The sequence below is a fragment of the Athene noctua genome, chromosome Z, assembly GCF_965140245.1.
Source record: "Athene noctua chromosome Z, bAthNoc1.hap1.1, whole genome shotgun sequence".
Taxonomy (NCBI): domain Eukaryota; kingdom Metazoa; phylum Chordata; class Aves; order Strigiformes; family Strigidae; genus Athene; species Athene noctua.
This window is the reverse complement of record NC_134077.1, coordinates 50,104,908-50,120,164: the sequence shown is the minus strand read 5'-3', so window position 1 is coordinate 50,120,164 and position 15,257 is coordinate 50,104,908. Positions and strand designations below refer to the sequence as shown.

The window sequence follows — 15,257 nt, the reverse complement described above, 5'->3', positions numbered from 1 at the left end:
GAAAGAAGCTTGCCACCTATCAAACGCACTGAAATGCAGCAGGCAGTATGTGATACTGCTTCAGTGTGAGGAGTTACAGATGCAGCTTTTGGCTCTGTACACAGTAACGGTCATCTTTTGGCATGACAGGGTTACAAGGTCATGCTAAAAAGTTTTGTGGAAGAGCAAAGTGAGATGAATGCTGTGATGCTTATAGCACTTACTTTTTTGGATGAAAGCAAGAGACTTTGGACTGGCTCAAAGTTTGGAAAAAGCTGTGTTTCTTCAATAATATGCATTCCATTTTCATAGCTGATAGCTTTGTGAAGGGCTCCTCGGTCTGAAACAACAAAGCAATATATTTAAGAAAGATTCTTAAAACAAAAAAGCAGGAAAAATTGCACAATTTCTATAATTTATCTCAATAATCTGCTTGCTGTTCAACTGAAGATTTCACACAACTCTCTGCCAATGGCAACCATTAAGTTTGCCACCACCATAAGGAGCTCTGAGCTTTTAGGACAAAGAATGACCACTTAAGGATTCTTTCATGTGTGTTTTTGCTGCACTCATTGCAGTTTTGCAGTTCTTTTCCTGCAATACTTTTTCAAAGCAGGTAAGATTCTCCATTTACTCAGATGGTCCCTTACTTTTTAAATGAAAACACTAGCTGGTGTAAAAGTACCATAAATATGGAAATCTCAAGAATTTATCTTAAAACATACTTCAGCCTAAAGAATCAGTGAATCATTAAAAGAAGTGTATTGCAGAACTCACCTGTACTGATGAACATGACATCATATATGGTGCCATTGAGTGCTCTGACTCTGTCTACTACAATCTGGGTATACTTCACATCTCGTTTTACTAGTCGAGGTCTGTCTCCCATTGGAGTCACTGAGTCATCCATTAGAGGATGATCTTTAACAAACTGCAATGTTTTGTCTGGTAAATTCAGAGAACTCATGTAGTTTGATGCTCTGGCTTCATTGTTTATACACTGGTGGCAGGGTGGGCAGAACAAACCAAAGAAAGAGATACAGTCAAATTATAATCACTTACTTGTACCAAATAGAGACAATTAACAGCAGCTACCTGCATTTTCTTCTCTGCATTACTTTGGCCAGTAAGCACACCTCTACATTACACTCATTCTACTGAGGAAGGTCCTCAGGCCTCGTAATACTTTTGCTTCTGTACTAATCCCTGAGTTTCAGGCTACCTTTTTGTTTGGGCCCAAAATACATTTTAGGAAAATATTCTTTCTGGACTCTCATGCTTCTTGACTACTTTCAACTGTAACCTTATTCAGCAGTAGCAACAAGATGACTGCAGACAACATAAGAAAGTAACAAAAGTGTGAAAGAGGCCCGTCACTGTGAACATTTTTGTTTGCAGAGCAATGTACTGCATTAGATAAACCTGCTGAGCCTACTGAGACAATGCAACAATTGCTACATTTCTGTTCATCTGAATTAAGAAGTATTTGATGTTGCCTAGTGTATACTGACATCTATTTCACCATTAGAAAATTAGTAACAAAATAACAAAAATACAAAACTAGCAAATAACTCAATTATAAATTCAAAAACTGCACCTTGATTCCCAGATACGAAGTTCAGAATAAATCACTGGAGTATTTTTCTACAAAGTCTTTACAACAAAAAGCATCCACATCAGGGCAAACTAAAATTAAGTTTTAATAGGCTACCTAATATCTTCTAGTTTGATTACTCCTGAGTGTTAAGAAAAGACTAGTCATCAGATCCAAGATTAGAAAAACTTACCGCACCAGGTCGTGGATTAGGAATTTCTCCATTGTATCGTACCCACTTTGTGTGAGACTGTTCTACTGTAGCGCTCTGCATGTACTTTCCTTTTGAGAAAACCTCTTCTACAGTAGACAGATTGTATGCACATACTGCTGACAGCCCCACATTATTCCTAAAAGATCAGGAAAAGAAAAAAAAAATCATAGGAGTAATTATTACTTCCTGTAGTGACCAACTGAGATTGAAACTACTTACCCAGGAAAAGGCTATATCACACTTACAGTTGTGGGGTAAAGACTCCATATATCACTGGTTCCTTCAAAGTTGGAGACTTGAGAATAAAAACATCATTGATAATATTGAAAATTAAATTCTTATCCGGGATGGTACAGATCAATCTGGCCTTGAGAAAGGAAGTCCATTTCTTCTGCAATGTCCTTAATCCTCCTTGGTCCCTCTTTTGGAATTAAAGAAATAAAAGAGTGTTTGTGAGAAGAATTAGCAGCATTTTTGCATTTAAGAACACAGTTATACTTATTTTCTAACATTTTATCTATAGCAACACTGCTAAATGTTAACACAATCACAAGCAGAAAAGTAAGGAAGCCACAGGAAAATTAGTTGATTCAACAACAAAAAAAACCCAGAATGACTTCTATCAAAACACACAAGTAAGATATGAGGCTTTTTAAAAAAGATACTTCAGCAACACTTGAAAAATTGAAGTGAGAAATGTACCTCTACAAAAACCTGTTTATTAGAACAAGTAAAATAAGCATTTAAGTATTATACTGTCCATTAAGAGAAATAAGTAGCATTGCATTTGTTCTGTGACATCTAAACCATGATTTAAATTCTAATGTTGAAATATGCACTTAAGCTTGCCTGACATTAATTATTTCACTAGAAGAAATGCAGCAATGGCTTAATCCTGCAAGCAATTACCGCCTTTATTAAGGATTTGCAGTACCAAGGTTAAAAGAAGTAAAGATATATTGACTAGAAACTTTTCAAAATATCTGATACTTGAGCTGTAGCTGTTACTTCTCTTCAAAAGGAGAGCATATTTGAGCATTATTAATATTTCCATTCATTATCCAAGGCTGTTATGCAAAGCATTAAAGGAAATGTGCAAAATTTATGAAAACAATTAAGTATAAATGCAACCTGCCTTTGATTCCTATTTCAAACAAACAGCAGCAATAAAGCTCTCATATGCCATGAAACCCCTTTTAAAGAGTGCACAAGCTGTCAGTGGGCAGAAGGCCATAATAATAAGCCTCATGTAAACCTGTATCCAGCTGCTTGTTTAATGGAAATCTCAAGGGCACTAACTTGTTATTGATGTTTTGACTTCCATGCTTAAATATAAAAGAGTAAAGTCAAAATAAAACATTTCAACCTCATCAAAATAAAATGTCTAGATAAATTTCCTGTTGGAAAAAAACAACCCCTGAGGATATTGATACATTCCACTGGAAAAGTTTTTGTTAAATCAGTGTTCTCGACCAGAAAAAAAAAAATGGATCATCAGCAAGATTTTTAACCAACACTCCTGAGCGTGTACTTGAATCAGACTAACACATTGAGGTTTAAACACAGCAACTGTGACAGAATCAGGCTGCTGGTGACCATTTTCCTTGAAGTTCTGGCAGCTCTAACAGCTTCAAGGAAGTCCCATCTGCTACACCATACTCAAGAGCTATTCTGCTGTGGACACAGCCTCAGTTTTGTTTGTATACAGCTACTTGAAAGTAACTGACAAACACCCTACCTGCTCAGCTCCAAAGTCAGTTCTTCCCAGGGAGCTGTACTTAGAGTTGTTTAAAAAGAGTAAGAAGGAAAGCCAGGGGACAGGCTTTTTCCGTTCCTGGGTTTTGTAGTGGTTGGTTTTCTTCCCCCAGGCGTGGGAAGAACTGTCAGATATACTGACATTTCACCACTGTGCAAAATTAAATCAAGTATTTGTTCCCAAAGCAACAATTAAGCTTTCTTGGGTCTGAAGAACTGATTGAAATTGCTGATTCATTAGGATGCATTGTTTGACCATTTCCAATTAATTGGCAATAAGTCCACAATATTAGGCTGTTCAGAAATTAATTTCCATTTTGTAATGTGATTTTCATTGTATATGGGAATATACAGGAATAGTACCTTCGACTGGCGTACTGTTATATATTTTTGAAAAGCTCATCTCATGAGCTTTCACGCTGTATAATTAAATTACAATATAAACTGTGTTTTTGACAAATTTTTGAGGTTTGAAGTTCAGATGTCAAAACAGCAATTTCGACAGATCTACTTTTACGAGTTCAAACTTGGACGTAATGCAGCGCAACCTGCTCGAAACATCAATGAGGTATATGGCCAGGGAAGTGTTAACGAACAGACAGTGCGACTTTGGTTCCAAAACTTTCGACCTGGTGATTTTGACCTTGAAGATCAAGAAGGTCGCGGACATCCTTCTGCTATTGACGACAATGAATTGAAGGCTCTCGTGGAAGCAGATACATGCATAACTGTTCGAGAACTTGCAAAAGAACTCGGGGAAGCACATAAACTGTTTCTGAGCATCTGAAGGAGATTGGAAAGTTGAAGAAGCTCAACAAACAGGTGCCACACGAATTGAATGAGAATCACACGAATTGCCGTTTTGAAGTGTCGTTGGCTCTTCTTTTTTGCAACCAGAATGACCCGTTTCTTGACCGTATTGTGACATGTGACAAGAAATGGATGCTCTACGATAGCCAGCGATGATCGTCTCAGCGGTTGGACTGCAATGAAGCTCCACAGCACTTCCCAAAGCCAAATCTGCACCAAAAGAAGGTCATGCTGATTGTCTGGTGGTCTGCTGCTGGTTTAATCCATCACAGCTTCCTGAATCCTGGTGAAACGATCACGGCGGTGAAGTTCGTCCAGCAAATCAATGAAATGCACCTAAAACTTCAACGGCTGCGCCCAGCACTGGTCAACAGAAAGGGTCCAATACTTCTCCATGATAATGCGTGGCCACATGTTGCACTTTCGATGCCGCAACAGTTGAATGAGCTGGGCTATGAAACTCTGCCTCATCCACCGTACTCACCAGACCTCTCGCCCACCAACTATCACTTCTTCAAGCATCTTGACAGCTCCCTGTGTGGGAAACGCTTCAGAAACCAAGGGGAGGCCGAAACTGCCTTCGATGACTTCATCGCCTCCAGAAGTCCAGAATTTTATGCAACCGGAATAAATATGCTTGTTTCTCGTTGGCAAAAATGTGTTGATTCTAATGATTTTTACTTCAATTAGAAAATTTTATTCTGAGCTGAGATATGCCACTTCAAACATACAGGTTGAAATCGGCAATTAATTTCCAAACAGCCCGATAAATTCTTTTAAACACATATAAAATTCTAGTTTAATTGGTAAAAGTAAATTGAACTATGTCCCACCTTGCACACTCTAGCTATTCTTGGAATCATCAGTTTTCCAACAAATTCATATTCCACAGAAACCTCAGTGAAAAAGAAGTATATCTTGTCATCTTCTCCATCTGTGCTGTTTTGATCTGCTCTTATCACATCAGCAAAAACAAAACTGGGCTCTACAGATACAAAGAGAATAATTTTATATTATATATGTGACTACTAACTTGATTCCCTCAAAGACCCTCTAGGAGTCCTCTTTTGTCCAGTCCTCATGCTGCATTTACCTGCTCTCCAGGCACTGATCTGCCTACAGTTTGCTGTTCATAATATGAATAGCATTTGTAAAAAAGTAGAGAAAAAAACCCCACAAACCCTATGTGAAAGCACTAAGGTACCCAAGAGAACTATGGTCTGGTATCTTGTACTTCAACATTCTTCAGTCCACACTCAAGCATGGTTTTCTAATGGCCTGCAGAGGTATCCTCCCTTGACTGCCTCTCCTGTATTTCAGCTATTAGCTGAAACACTGAAAATGGCAGTATCATTACAACATGTATTACAAAACTCCTGTACTTTTGGGGCATAATGCATCTTCTAGAATATGCTAGCTTCATTATTTTGGTCCTTTTTGGTAGAAAGTCACAAACCTCTGAGTATTCACAAAACTTGGTCAGTTTTGAAATTCAGATACCGAACCACAATCAGCTCAATTTGAAAAGCCATTAGAGACCAAAACCATTCTCTTCCTTACTATATTCTAATTACATTGCATAGTTACTATACTTCCTTACTATATTGTAACTGTGCTGCAAGGATGAACAAGTAGATACAAAATAAACTGTAGCCCTTTAATATCACATTGAAGGCTGTATGTCTTGAAGGTATTTTCCTGAAGGTTGAAATCCTGAAATTTCAAAAGAAAATATCTTGCTAGCACACATGAGGCCACACACTCAAATATCAGCATATGCCAGTATAACAAAGTCTCTTTGAGGTACTAGACAATTACCCCTTACACCAGGTAAGACACTTAAAACTCTGTCTGTTAGTGTGACACTGAAGAAGGAAAAACAATTTGGTTGGGCCAGGTCTCAGGCGCACTTACCATTAAGCCAAGGTATTGCATACTCTGTTCTCAGAGGGCTCTGATAAGAGTGCCGTGAAATGATAGGTTCACTTCCCAAGAAATTGTAAGATGTTCCAGAATAAAGCTCCTCATCTTTAACAAAAAAACATATATCTTAGATTTTCTTATGCAAAAGGGCACATAAATATTTTGGGAAACTATGTAAGCTTAAACTTCCCACAAGAGGAAATAAACAAGTGTTTTCTCTAAATTGCCCCAGACATGTCTTATGTTTACATTTCTGCTGACCATTCTCAAGGCTAATCCTTCCACACTTGGGTTTATTATTGCTTTAATACAAGCAACTGGCAAAAGTCAGCGTTGTTTTTGTGGTACTTTAACACTTAACATGTAAACCTACAGTTTATGCACAAAGATGCAAATTTACTTAAGAAATGCCACAGAAGTTTTGGAAGTAATTATTTTACTCTTTCTAATGCCACCATTATTCAAACTCAACTTTTAAGTATTTAGGCATCAATGCAAGGAGTGTGTTCTTTTCTTTCTCATTTCCTGTTTCATGTTACTTTAAGCTTGCCTTTTATGATCTCGTGACACCAGGGTACAGTCGTGAACTCTGGTTTCACCAATCAAGATTCAATGGTGTCTAACCATCAAGTAATAAACTCTCAAAATATCTCAGTTCCCTATTCTGTCTCATGGATATGTCTTCAGGATAGCTAAAATACTCATTAAATCTACTGAAACGAAGATACTACAAAGGCAGTCAAAGTACATTTAGGCTACCTGGACTAAATATGTTAAACACACGAAAATATAATTTAAAAACTAGTATTAAATTGCTTCCAAAACAACACAGAGTTTTAACTTCTTTTAAGAAACAAGGTTGACTACATCAGTATTTTAATGTCTAACACAGTAAAGATGTAAAAATATGAATGCAATTTACCATTTTGATACTGAGAGACTGGAGAATAACAGCAGAAAAGATCGAACGTTTTTATACCTCATAATGAGGTACGCAAAGGCTGAACTTACCAACCATAACAGATGTATAGCTTTGAGCAGGATCAAATGGACATCTGCCTTTACCATCTTCATTTTTACCTCCAAGTTCAAATGAAATTAAGTTCTGCAAAAAATTAAATTGAAAACCACAAAACAAGTTGTTAGTACTTTTTCTTCATCCACTTGACTCATGCAAAGGTAACTGAAAAATCAACGCTAAATAACGAACTATACCATCAACTTCCAGCAAAGGCGGTTTTTAAGATTATAAAAGGCCTATGTGTTTTCAGAAAATCTTATCAAGTCCAGAAAACTGAGAGGAAATGTGATCCTATGATTTGTGAGGGTAGGAGCAGAAAAGAACAGAAGACAAAAAAGTTAAATCCAAAGAAATCTTAAGAAAGAGCACCTACAAGAGCCAGACAACAAGAAAAGCAGAGAATTTAATTGATACATGGAAAGAGCTGACAATTATTGAATTAGCCTACACAAAAATGGAGTTTGAGAAATCCAGGAGACTTCCTGAATTGGATTTAGCCATTTTCAAGATTAGGTTAAATTTGTGAGATGGGGCATAATCCAACTAAATTTTAAAAAGCAACAGAGTACTTTGGCTGCTACTTGATAACTCCCTTAAAACCAAGGGAGTGAGGATCAGGAAGATGACAGAGAACCGTAGCCACTGAGAAGTGATCAGTTACACTGTGTAATGAAGACATTGAAGGCTTAGGGCAATGACTCCTGGCAATGTTCCAGATGTGACGGCAGGCAGGGGAGACAAAAAAGAACAGTTACAAGATTTCTCAATTTCAGAACTGTTAAGAGCCACAGTAAGGAGAATGATACAAGAGTCAACAGTGAGAAAAGCAAGTTTTGATTTTGTGCCAAGACTTCACTCTGAAGTACTCAGCACTATGAAGCTATAGCATAGCCAGAAGGGGAGACAGGAATCTGAGAAATGTCAGGGAGATTTGGTAATGGATGGAAGTTGCAAAGAATGTCACTCCAGTATTAGAAACTGGTTTTATGCTAACACACAATACACAAAGAATTATGAAAGTTAAGAACTAAATCTGCAGTTGAACAAGATGAATTAATAATTCAGTAAGCACTTTGAAAGAGAAACAGTACAGTTTATTTCCATCCTCTATCGTTACTGTGGGACAGCGTAGTAAATGCTCCAAACATTATGGACCAGCACTGAAATTGCAACAGTCTTTGGGAATGGAGATTAACTCATTGTTTAAATGAGCTGGTTTTAAATTACAGTTGTTATTGTGTCAGAACATATGTACATTCTTACCAGGTAATCACATGTTGGCTGAAACGCATTAGTTCCACACACGTAGAGAAAAGTATCATTCAGCTGTTGCAAGACACGCACGTAATTACGACACTCTGTCTGTAATTAAGGATGAAAAAAGGACCAGTCTGATAAACCACAGCTTCCACATTCCAACATAAAGAAACAATTAAAGTTGTGCTGTCAGCTCATCTGTTGCCGCTACTTATGCCACACCACACCAGTAAGGCTGGTTGATACAATCACCACTGGGGCACCATCTCCCTACAATCCCAGTACGTCTAATCCTGCAGCATCTGGTTTCCTACAGTCAGTAATACACAGTTACCTCAGCATACCTATCGGGGCAGCACAACCAAATGCTCAGCAGGGTGCATCTCAATTTGTTCCATGAAAGCACAAGCTTCAAAGATACATCTGATCCATGGGAACAACTAGTTAAACACAGAATAAGTTTTAGACTCTGTCAATGCCCTGTAAGCCTAGATGAAACACTAAGTGGTGGTCAAGGTTGTTTTCTTAAGAGAGAAACTTCTAATACCATTAAATTAGCTACAAAGCTTTGTCACATATTTATTTTTTTTTCCTCAGTCCTTGGTATCAATTGATCTTTCATCCAAGGAACCTTCTTAATTCCTTTGGCTCTGAAATAGAACAAGGAGTTTGAGCAAAGCCTTGAATAAAGGATACCATAAAGTTTCCGAATAATAACAAATAAAAACAACTCTAAACACTCAGAGGGGTAAAAAATTGTGTCAACAACCACCCTTAATTTTTGCTGCTACACAGCCAGATACCACCACTGTACCACCACAGTTCCATAAACTACTTAAGGAACTCTTTCTTCTTATGAGCCAAAGGAGGTATTTCACTGACTGTATGGTGCATTCAGTACAGCAGAAAACTTGGAGGGGGCGGGAAGCAAACCAATTTTTCTGCCAGATGAAGTCCTTGAACAGCTGCATAAATACCTTTTGCTGGCACTAAATAACACGGCAATGGATGGGGGAGAGGACTGCCCATTTTAGTGTAAGAAACAGCAGTAGTGGCTTAATACTGTGACCCTTTTCAAACTACTGCACTATGCAAAACATCATGGCTACAACATAAATGTGACTATCAAAAGATTATGAGTACAATGAGGAAAAAGTACGGCTGGCAATGTGTGACTTGCTAAACTGGGGGCTGGGGAAAAAAAAGGAAGTTTGGAGCTCTGTCAAATTATCGATTTATGGGACCTAACATCCCTTTAACTAACACCAATAATGCAGAGGACTGGTGGAGATTCACAGACCCTCCACTAAACTGTATGCACATGCATATAACAAATTCACATCTCATATTCATAGTGGCCATATGTGAATATTATTATTAATAACCCTAACTGAACCTGGAGAACACAAATAATACTCTGAGTGCATGCTGAAGAGCCAGACAAGGAGGAAATGGCTCTTACATACCCATCACACCTCACCTTAGGATAATGTATGGTGGTTGATGATTATCAGTCGAAGGAAAGGCAGTAAACTGAATCAAGGGAGAGAGCCCACTCCCACCTCTAGAAGCCTCATGAATGCAAGATGTCTATGAGCCCTGCAAGCAGCACGTGGGGTTTTGTAATAGTGTGAACCAAAAAGGGGGTGCCAATGTCAAATCCTTGCCAGCGCAGAGTAGGACTGCTTTTTGTATTCACAGGCTTGCAGACTTCCACTTTCAAACCTGCGCTAAAAGCCTGATCACTAGTCTTGCCCAGCAAACTCTCATTTCACCGTATCATGAATGAAGTGGCACTACACAAAGGGAAAGGTACATTCACATACAGTCCACCACCTCAGGTAAGTCAATTCCACAGAAAGGAAAACCGAGCAAGCCAGCCTGTGTACTGGCAGTCATGAGGTTCCCAGAAACAGAGTGATCCCAGGGACCGAGCTGCCTGCACTGCTGAGCTGGCTGGAGATCCGGCTGCTCAGGTGCCCAGCAAGGTGCAGCTGCAAGTAGCACACCTGCGGGCACCACAATAAGGATATATGTAGCTAGTGGAAAAACACACTGCTAAAACAGCACTGAACTAATGAATAAACCTCATGCCCTAAAGCAAAGCAAACAAAAGTATCAGTCATTTTGTAAAATCAAGTCCTGGGAAGGAATTACTTCAATAATAAAACACAACAGTTGCTATCAATTACCTTAGTGAAAGTCATACTGGTTTATCATTTTAACAGAAAAGCTTGTAACATTAAGTACACATCAGGGTGTGTTCAGATTTTCAAACATTCAAATAATAGCCACTAGCAAGAAATAATGAACTAAGAATTAAAAAAAGACGACTAAGCATGGGGCAGTTTCTCAAGCTCAAGTTAATTAAAAAAATTAGTTGGTTTTTTTTTTTTTTTTTAAATTTTAATTTCAAACAGTTGGAGCCTTCCTTCTTTTAATATCATTCTTCTTAAAGTAAAATGTGAAACATCGTTCTCAAAGTTCAATAAAAATACATACCTGTTCTGATTTGCCCTTGACTGCACATTTAGTCCTTTTATCTTCTGTGACTTTCCAGTGTAACTAAGTGAAAAAACAAGCAACAAAAAGGCACAAAGCACTTTAATTCAATGCAAAGTCTGAAAATCTTGCAATACACCAAAAAAAGGCAATCCTAAAACTATCTGCAGCTAGTACAAGCCATTTTGCAAGCAGCTTTCAAAGCTACAATGCCATTCGTTCCTGCGGAGGCGACACTTTAAAATGCATTTGCCTTAAGTGGGGCTAAACCACTGCTATTATCTTTTGGGTTCATCATGATGTTTCCCCTCATATTGCTAATGAAGTTTATATTACCATCAGGGAAATGAAACTCTTAACTGTTTTAAGTACTTCTCAATTTGAAGTACTTCTCAATTTCATTCACAGTTGAATGAAAAACACTTGGGGGGTGGGGTATAATCACAGAAAACTACTGTACCAATTTACACTATAGGGAGAAGTTCAACTTTGTCACATGCACTCATAAAACAAGTTTTATATGCTGGTGAAATTGCCCATCACCACCCGTAAACATTTTGTTCTGGTTAAAAATCACATGAGCATCTTCCAAAACATCCTGGGTGGGACTCCATGTTGCACCTCTGAGTGTCAGCCTGTGCTGCTGATGGGATGCAAAGCAGGAGCCTGGAAAGGACTGGTAGCAATACAATGTTGGCAGACTTCTGCATAGGCTGATCTACTCTGAGAAGCCAATGTCAGCATATCCAGAGTACTTCTCTGAGCAAATTGGATTAGACTTGTCTGCAGTACCATTTGCTGAGCAGACACACCTAGACACACAAAACAAGCTGAAACCAGAAGGACAGGGCCTTCATTTCATTTAAAGCACATCTGCAATCTGCCACTCCTCACCAAGCTCCAACTTTGTTTCTGTTTTGGATTACCTTCTGATTCACATTAATAGGAGACCTCTAACTCCTGATAATAAAAACATGCGTAAGAACCACCATTACAGATGATCCCCAAAGTCACTCCAGTCCAGCATCCTGTCCCCAAGAAAAATACACCTATGGTGACCTCTAATTACTTATTTATATCCAACTTCTTTCCTCCTCTCATCTGATGGTCTTCCAAAAATAACAGAGGAGTAGCCCACACAGTATTTTCTCCTTTACGTACCTACCACCTAAAATGCAGCATTACTGATAGCAGGAAATGAAGTCAAATCTGGAGTATGATTTTTACATGGAGGATAATGTATTAAAAAATGCATACCTCGTGCTGCTTTTCAGCAATATTCACTGCTTTTAATGCAAAAATCACCTCTCTGGCTCCTACATATAGAACATCTTTGTCTTCACTTAACAGCAGGGTTGAATAGTTTGACACTTCTGATTCATGAAAATGTATTAGCTGGACCTCTGTTGAAATGAAAGAAAAATAGCACCACATGAAGAAACATGATCACTGTCACTTTGGGTCAAGTTAATGGGTCATTTTTCTGATTTGTCTAACAGATGTTGGATTATCTTGAAAACAACAAAGGTTGGCTCGGACAACCCATGTAACAGACTCCTCAGAAGCTTGGTTCAGCAAAAACAGCAGCTCCCATCATCAACATCAAAACCACTGGTCCCTGCTTTCTCGTTCATTCCATTTCAAATGCCTAAATATTTCCTCTTGTAGTGATTCCTGTAACTGACATCTTCCTTCATTTTTTTAATACCTGTTAGTTCCCTTTTTTCTAACCTTTCATTTCACACATCCATTACGAGAACCTTCCTCACCTTTTCCCTTCCATGTACCCACCTAATGTTGAAAATCAGGTCGGTGACCACATTCCCTGTAACTGCTCCCAACAATCTCTCAAAAATTCCTGCACCTTAAAAGATGACATTCCAGCATATTACCATAGCAGAAAGACACAGAAGCTAAGAAGGAGGATCAGAGGGTCAACAAGCAGATTTTGAAGTTGAGACCGGAGATGAAATGCACACAATTGAAAGAAATATAATAGGAAAAATCAACATGAAAAGGAAGAAGATGAGAAGAAAGAGGGATACCCAGGGGAAAAGGCAGTGGAATGAGGAAGCATGCAGACTGGAACAGAACAGCTTGGAGAAAGATGACACACAATGACTAATATACAGTAAGATTTCTCCTTCATGTACAACCACAATGGAAAAATGACTGAAAGCTTGGGAGACTTTTGTGCAAGAAACTACCAGAAGATTAATTATTAAGTGTGGCTTTTTAAGATATAGGCAGAAAACAATGTATTATGGCTTCCAATTTTAACATCAGATATAGCACTTTTTCAATTATAATGCTCCAGAAACATTAATTTTAAACCAGATTCTCAAGCATGTAATCTTAAAAATCTTTCACTTGGCAGGAAAATTCTCCCCAAACAGATGAACTGGTTCATACCACTCCACATGTTCATTCCTCCACTGAACTAAATTCCCCCCTCCTATTCAAAGTAGGTTTCCTATATGTAAATGCAACAATCTTCAGTAGACAGAGACAGGAAGAAATAGCAGGAATTAAAATAAATTCCATTTATTTTGACTAATTTGGATGTGGGTTTGCAGTGCATTAACCATAACACCATTAAACAATAACTTGCCAAATTTTAACTATTATACAAGATAGGAGCAACAAGAAGTCTAAGCAGGAACTACAAGCCTTGTCTAGACCATTCTTTCTGAAAACATACATCAGTAGCTAACTGCTATACGAATAAACAGGAAAAACACTTTCCACAGCCATCTCAGATATGCTTATTGTTACTACATTCTTAATCTCTGTCTACCTGAACCTACACTATGACTGCTCAGTATTTATACATCTGTCTTTAACGTCACTTCTTCGTACCACCTATATACTTGCTTGGTTTTGTTCAGTTATAGCACACTTGGGTAAGTAATCGTTGCTAACTAACTACTAGTAAAAGATAATCCAAACACAAAACACCTTGTAAAACCTAAAGCATCCATGCCACATGGAGGGGGGTGGTAGAAAATATTTACAAACAGCAGCAAATAACTGGTCTATAGTCCTTGCTCTAGAGTTCTCTTCATACCCAGGCTATATTATTAAACCAAAAGCTAAAGAATTCTCTGATCCCTACTACTTCACACCACATTTGCTAACTCCTACTAATTGTATTGGGAGGTTATAAATACTTGCTTCAACTTCAAATACTGGGAAAGTGGTGTTCTGTAAAAGACTTTCAACTCTAGGCACCATATAATGCTGTCAGAAGAGGACCAAACACTTATCTTTCCTTCATCTGGTAATTTATTTAGCGTACAGGACAGCTTAGTGTCAAAATACATCTCAGTCTGAAAAAGCATTTACAAAGATTATTAGCTGGAGAGGTGCATTTTGCTAATATGTTCAGACTCAAAGTAAAAATAATTTGATTAAAACAAAGTATGTCTGCTGGGTTTTTCTCTTGAAGCAAGTTTCAGCTGCAAGATCCTTCAGCTGAGAAAGCCAAATTTGCAGTTCCTCCTTTAAAAATCTATTTTTTCAGAACTTGGAGATCTGAAATCAGTTAACCCAGTACCTGAGTCACTTTCACAAATATTCTTGTCCTAAGCACTTGGTAAGCTGAGCAAAGCCAGCAACACCTGACCAAACTCACAGCAAGCAGGCTGGAAGAATATACAGCCTCAGTGAGTTTCAGATGCCAGAGACCCTACAGTTGTGGCAATGTCCCATATTGCACTACTTGAGTTTCTCTTCTTACCTCTGTGTTCCCAAGTGATCCTCGGCACTGGCCCAAATGCTACTGCCAGTTCCAGTAATAAACCCCAAAGTGCATAAAAAGCACACAGAGCCATGTTCAGTGTCCTTGCTCTTCAGGGCTCCTCTGGTAACTCTGGCAGGTAGTGTTTCTTTGGCAGAAGAAATGCAAATCCCAGGGAGTATCAGAGACCAGGCATTTCAGACCTTGAGAGCAGTGCAACAAGGCAGGCTGGAACAACCGTACAAGTACGTGCTTTTCAGCAGATCACTTCTTCAGGGGAACGCACATTTTCCAGGATGCTGCATTCAGAGACTGCCCACACTCTCCACAGGCTGCAGAGCAGTGCAACTGAGTGCATTCTTCTGTTTTGTTCCAGAAGTAAATGACACTGTGGAGAGAGGAGGGGAGCAAGAAGTAGAAGAGAAAGCAAACCGAGTACTCCCCAAAATAGCACATTGTATGC

The 15,257-nt window shown here is 38.5% G+C and overlaps 1 protein-coding gene across 19 annotated transcripts in view; it reads right to left on the bottom strand.

Annotated features, from left to right (window-relative positions):
• SEMA4D (semaphorin 4D) overlaps positions 1-15,257 on the bottom strand; it is a 101,129-nt gene that overhangs the window by 24,616 nt on the left and 61,256 nt on the right. For all 19 annotated transcript variants that reach the window (XM_074931538.1, XM_074931525.1, XM_074931545.1 and 16 more), the window contains 11 exons: positions 14,795-15,182; positions 12,313-12,458; positions 11,056-11,118; positions 8,560-8,658; positions 7,287-7,380; positions 6,267-6,380; positions 5,186-5,337; positions 2,033-2,208; positions 1,767-1,923; positions 757-979; positions 204-319 (listed from right to left, as the gene is read on the bottom strand). In XM_074931538.1, the coding sequence (XP_074787639.1) occupies positions 204-319; positions 757-979; positions 1,767-1,923; positions 2,033-2,208; positions 5,186-5,337; positions 6,267-6,380; positions 7,287-7,380; positions 8,560-8,658; positions 11,056-11,118; positions 12,313-12,458; positions 14,795-14,888 (1,434 nt within the window). In that variant the 5' untranslated portion in view covers positions 14,889-15,182. The remainder of the gene's footprint in view (positions 1-203; positions 320-756; positions 980-1,766; positions 1,924-2,032; positions 2,209-5,185; positions 5,338-6,266; positions 6,381-7,286; positions 7,381-8,559; positions 8,659-11,055; positions 11,119-12,312; positions 12,459-14,794; positions 15,183-15,257) is intronic.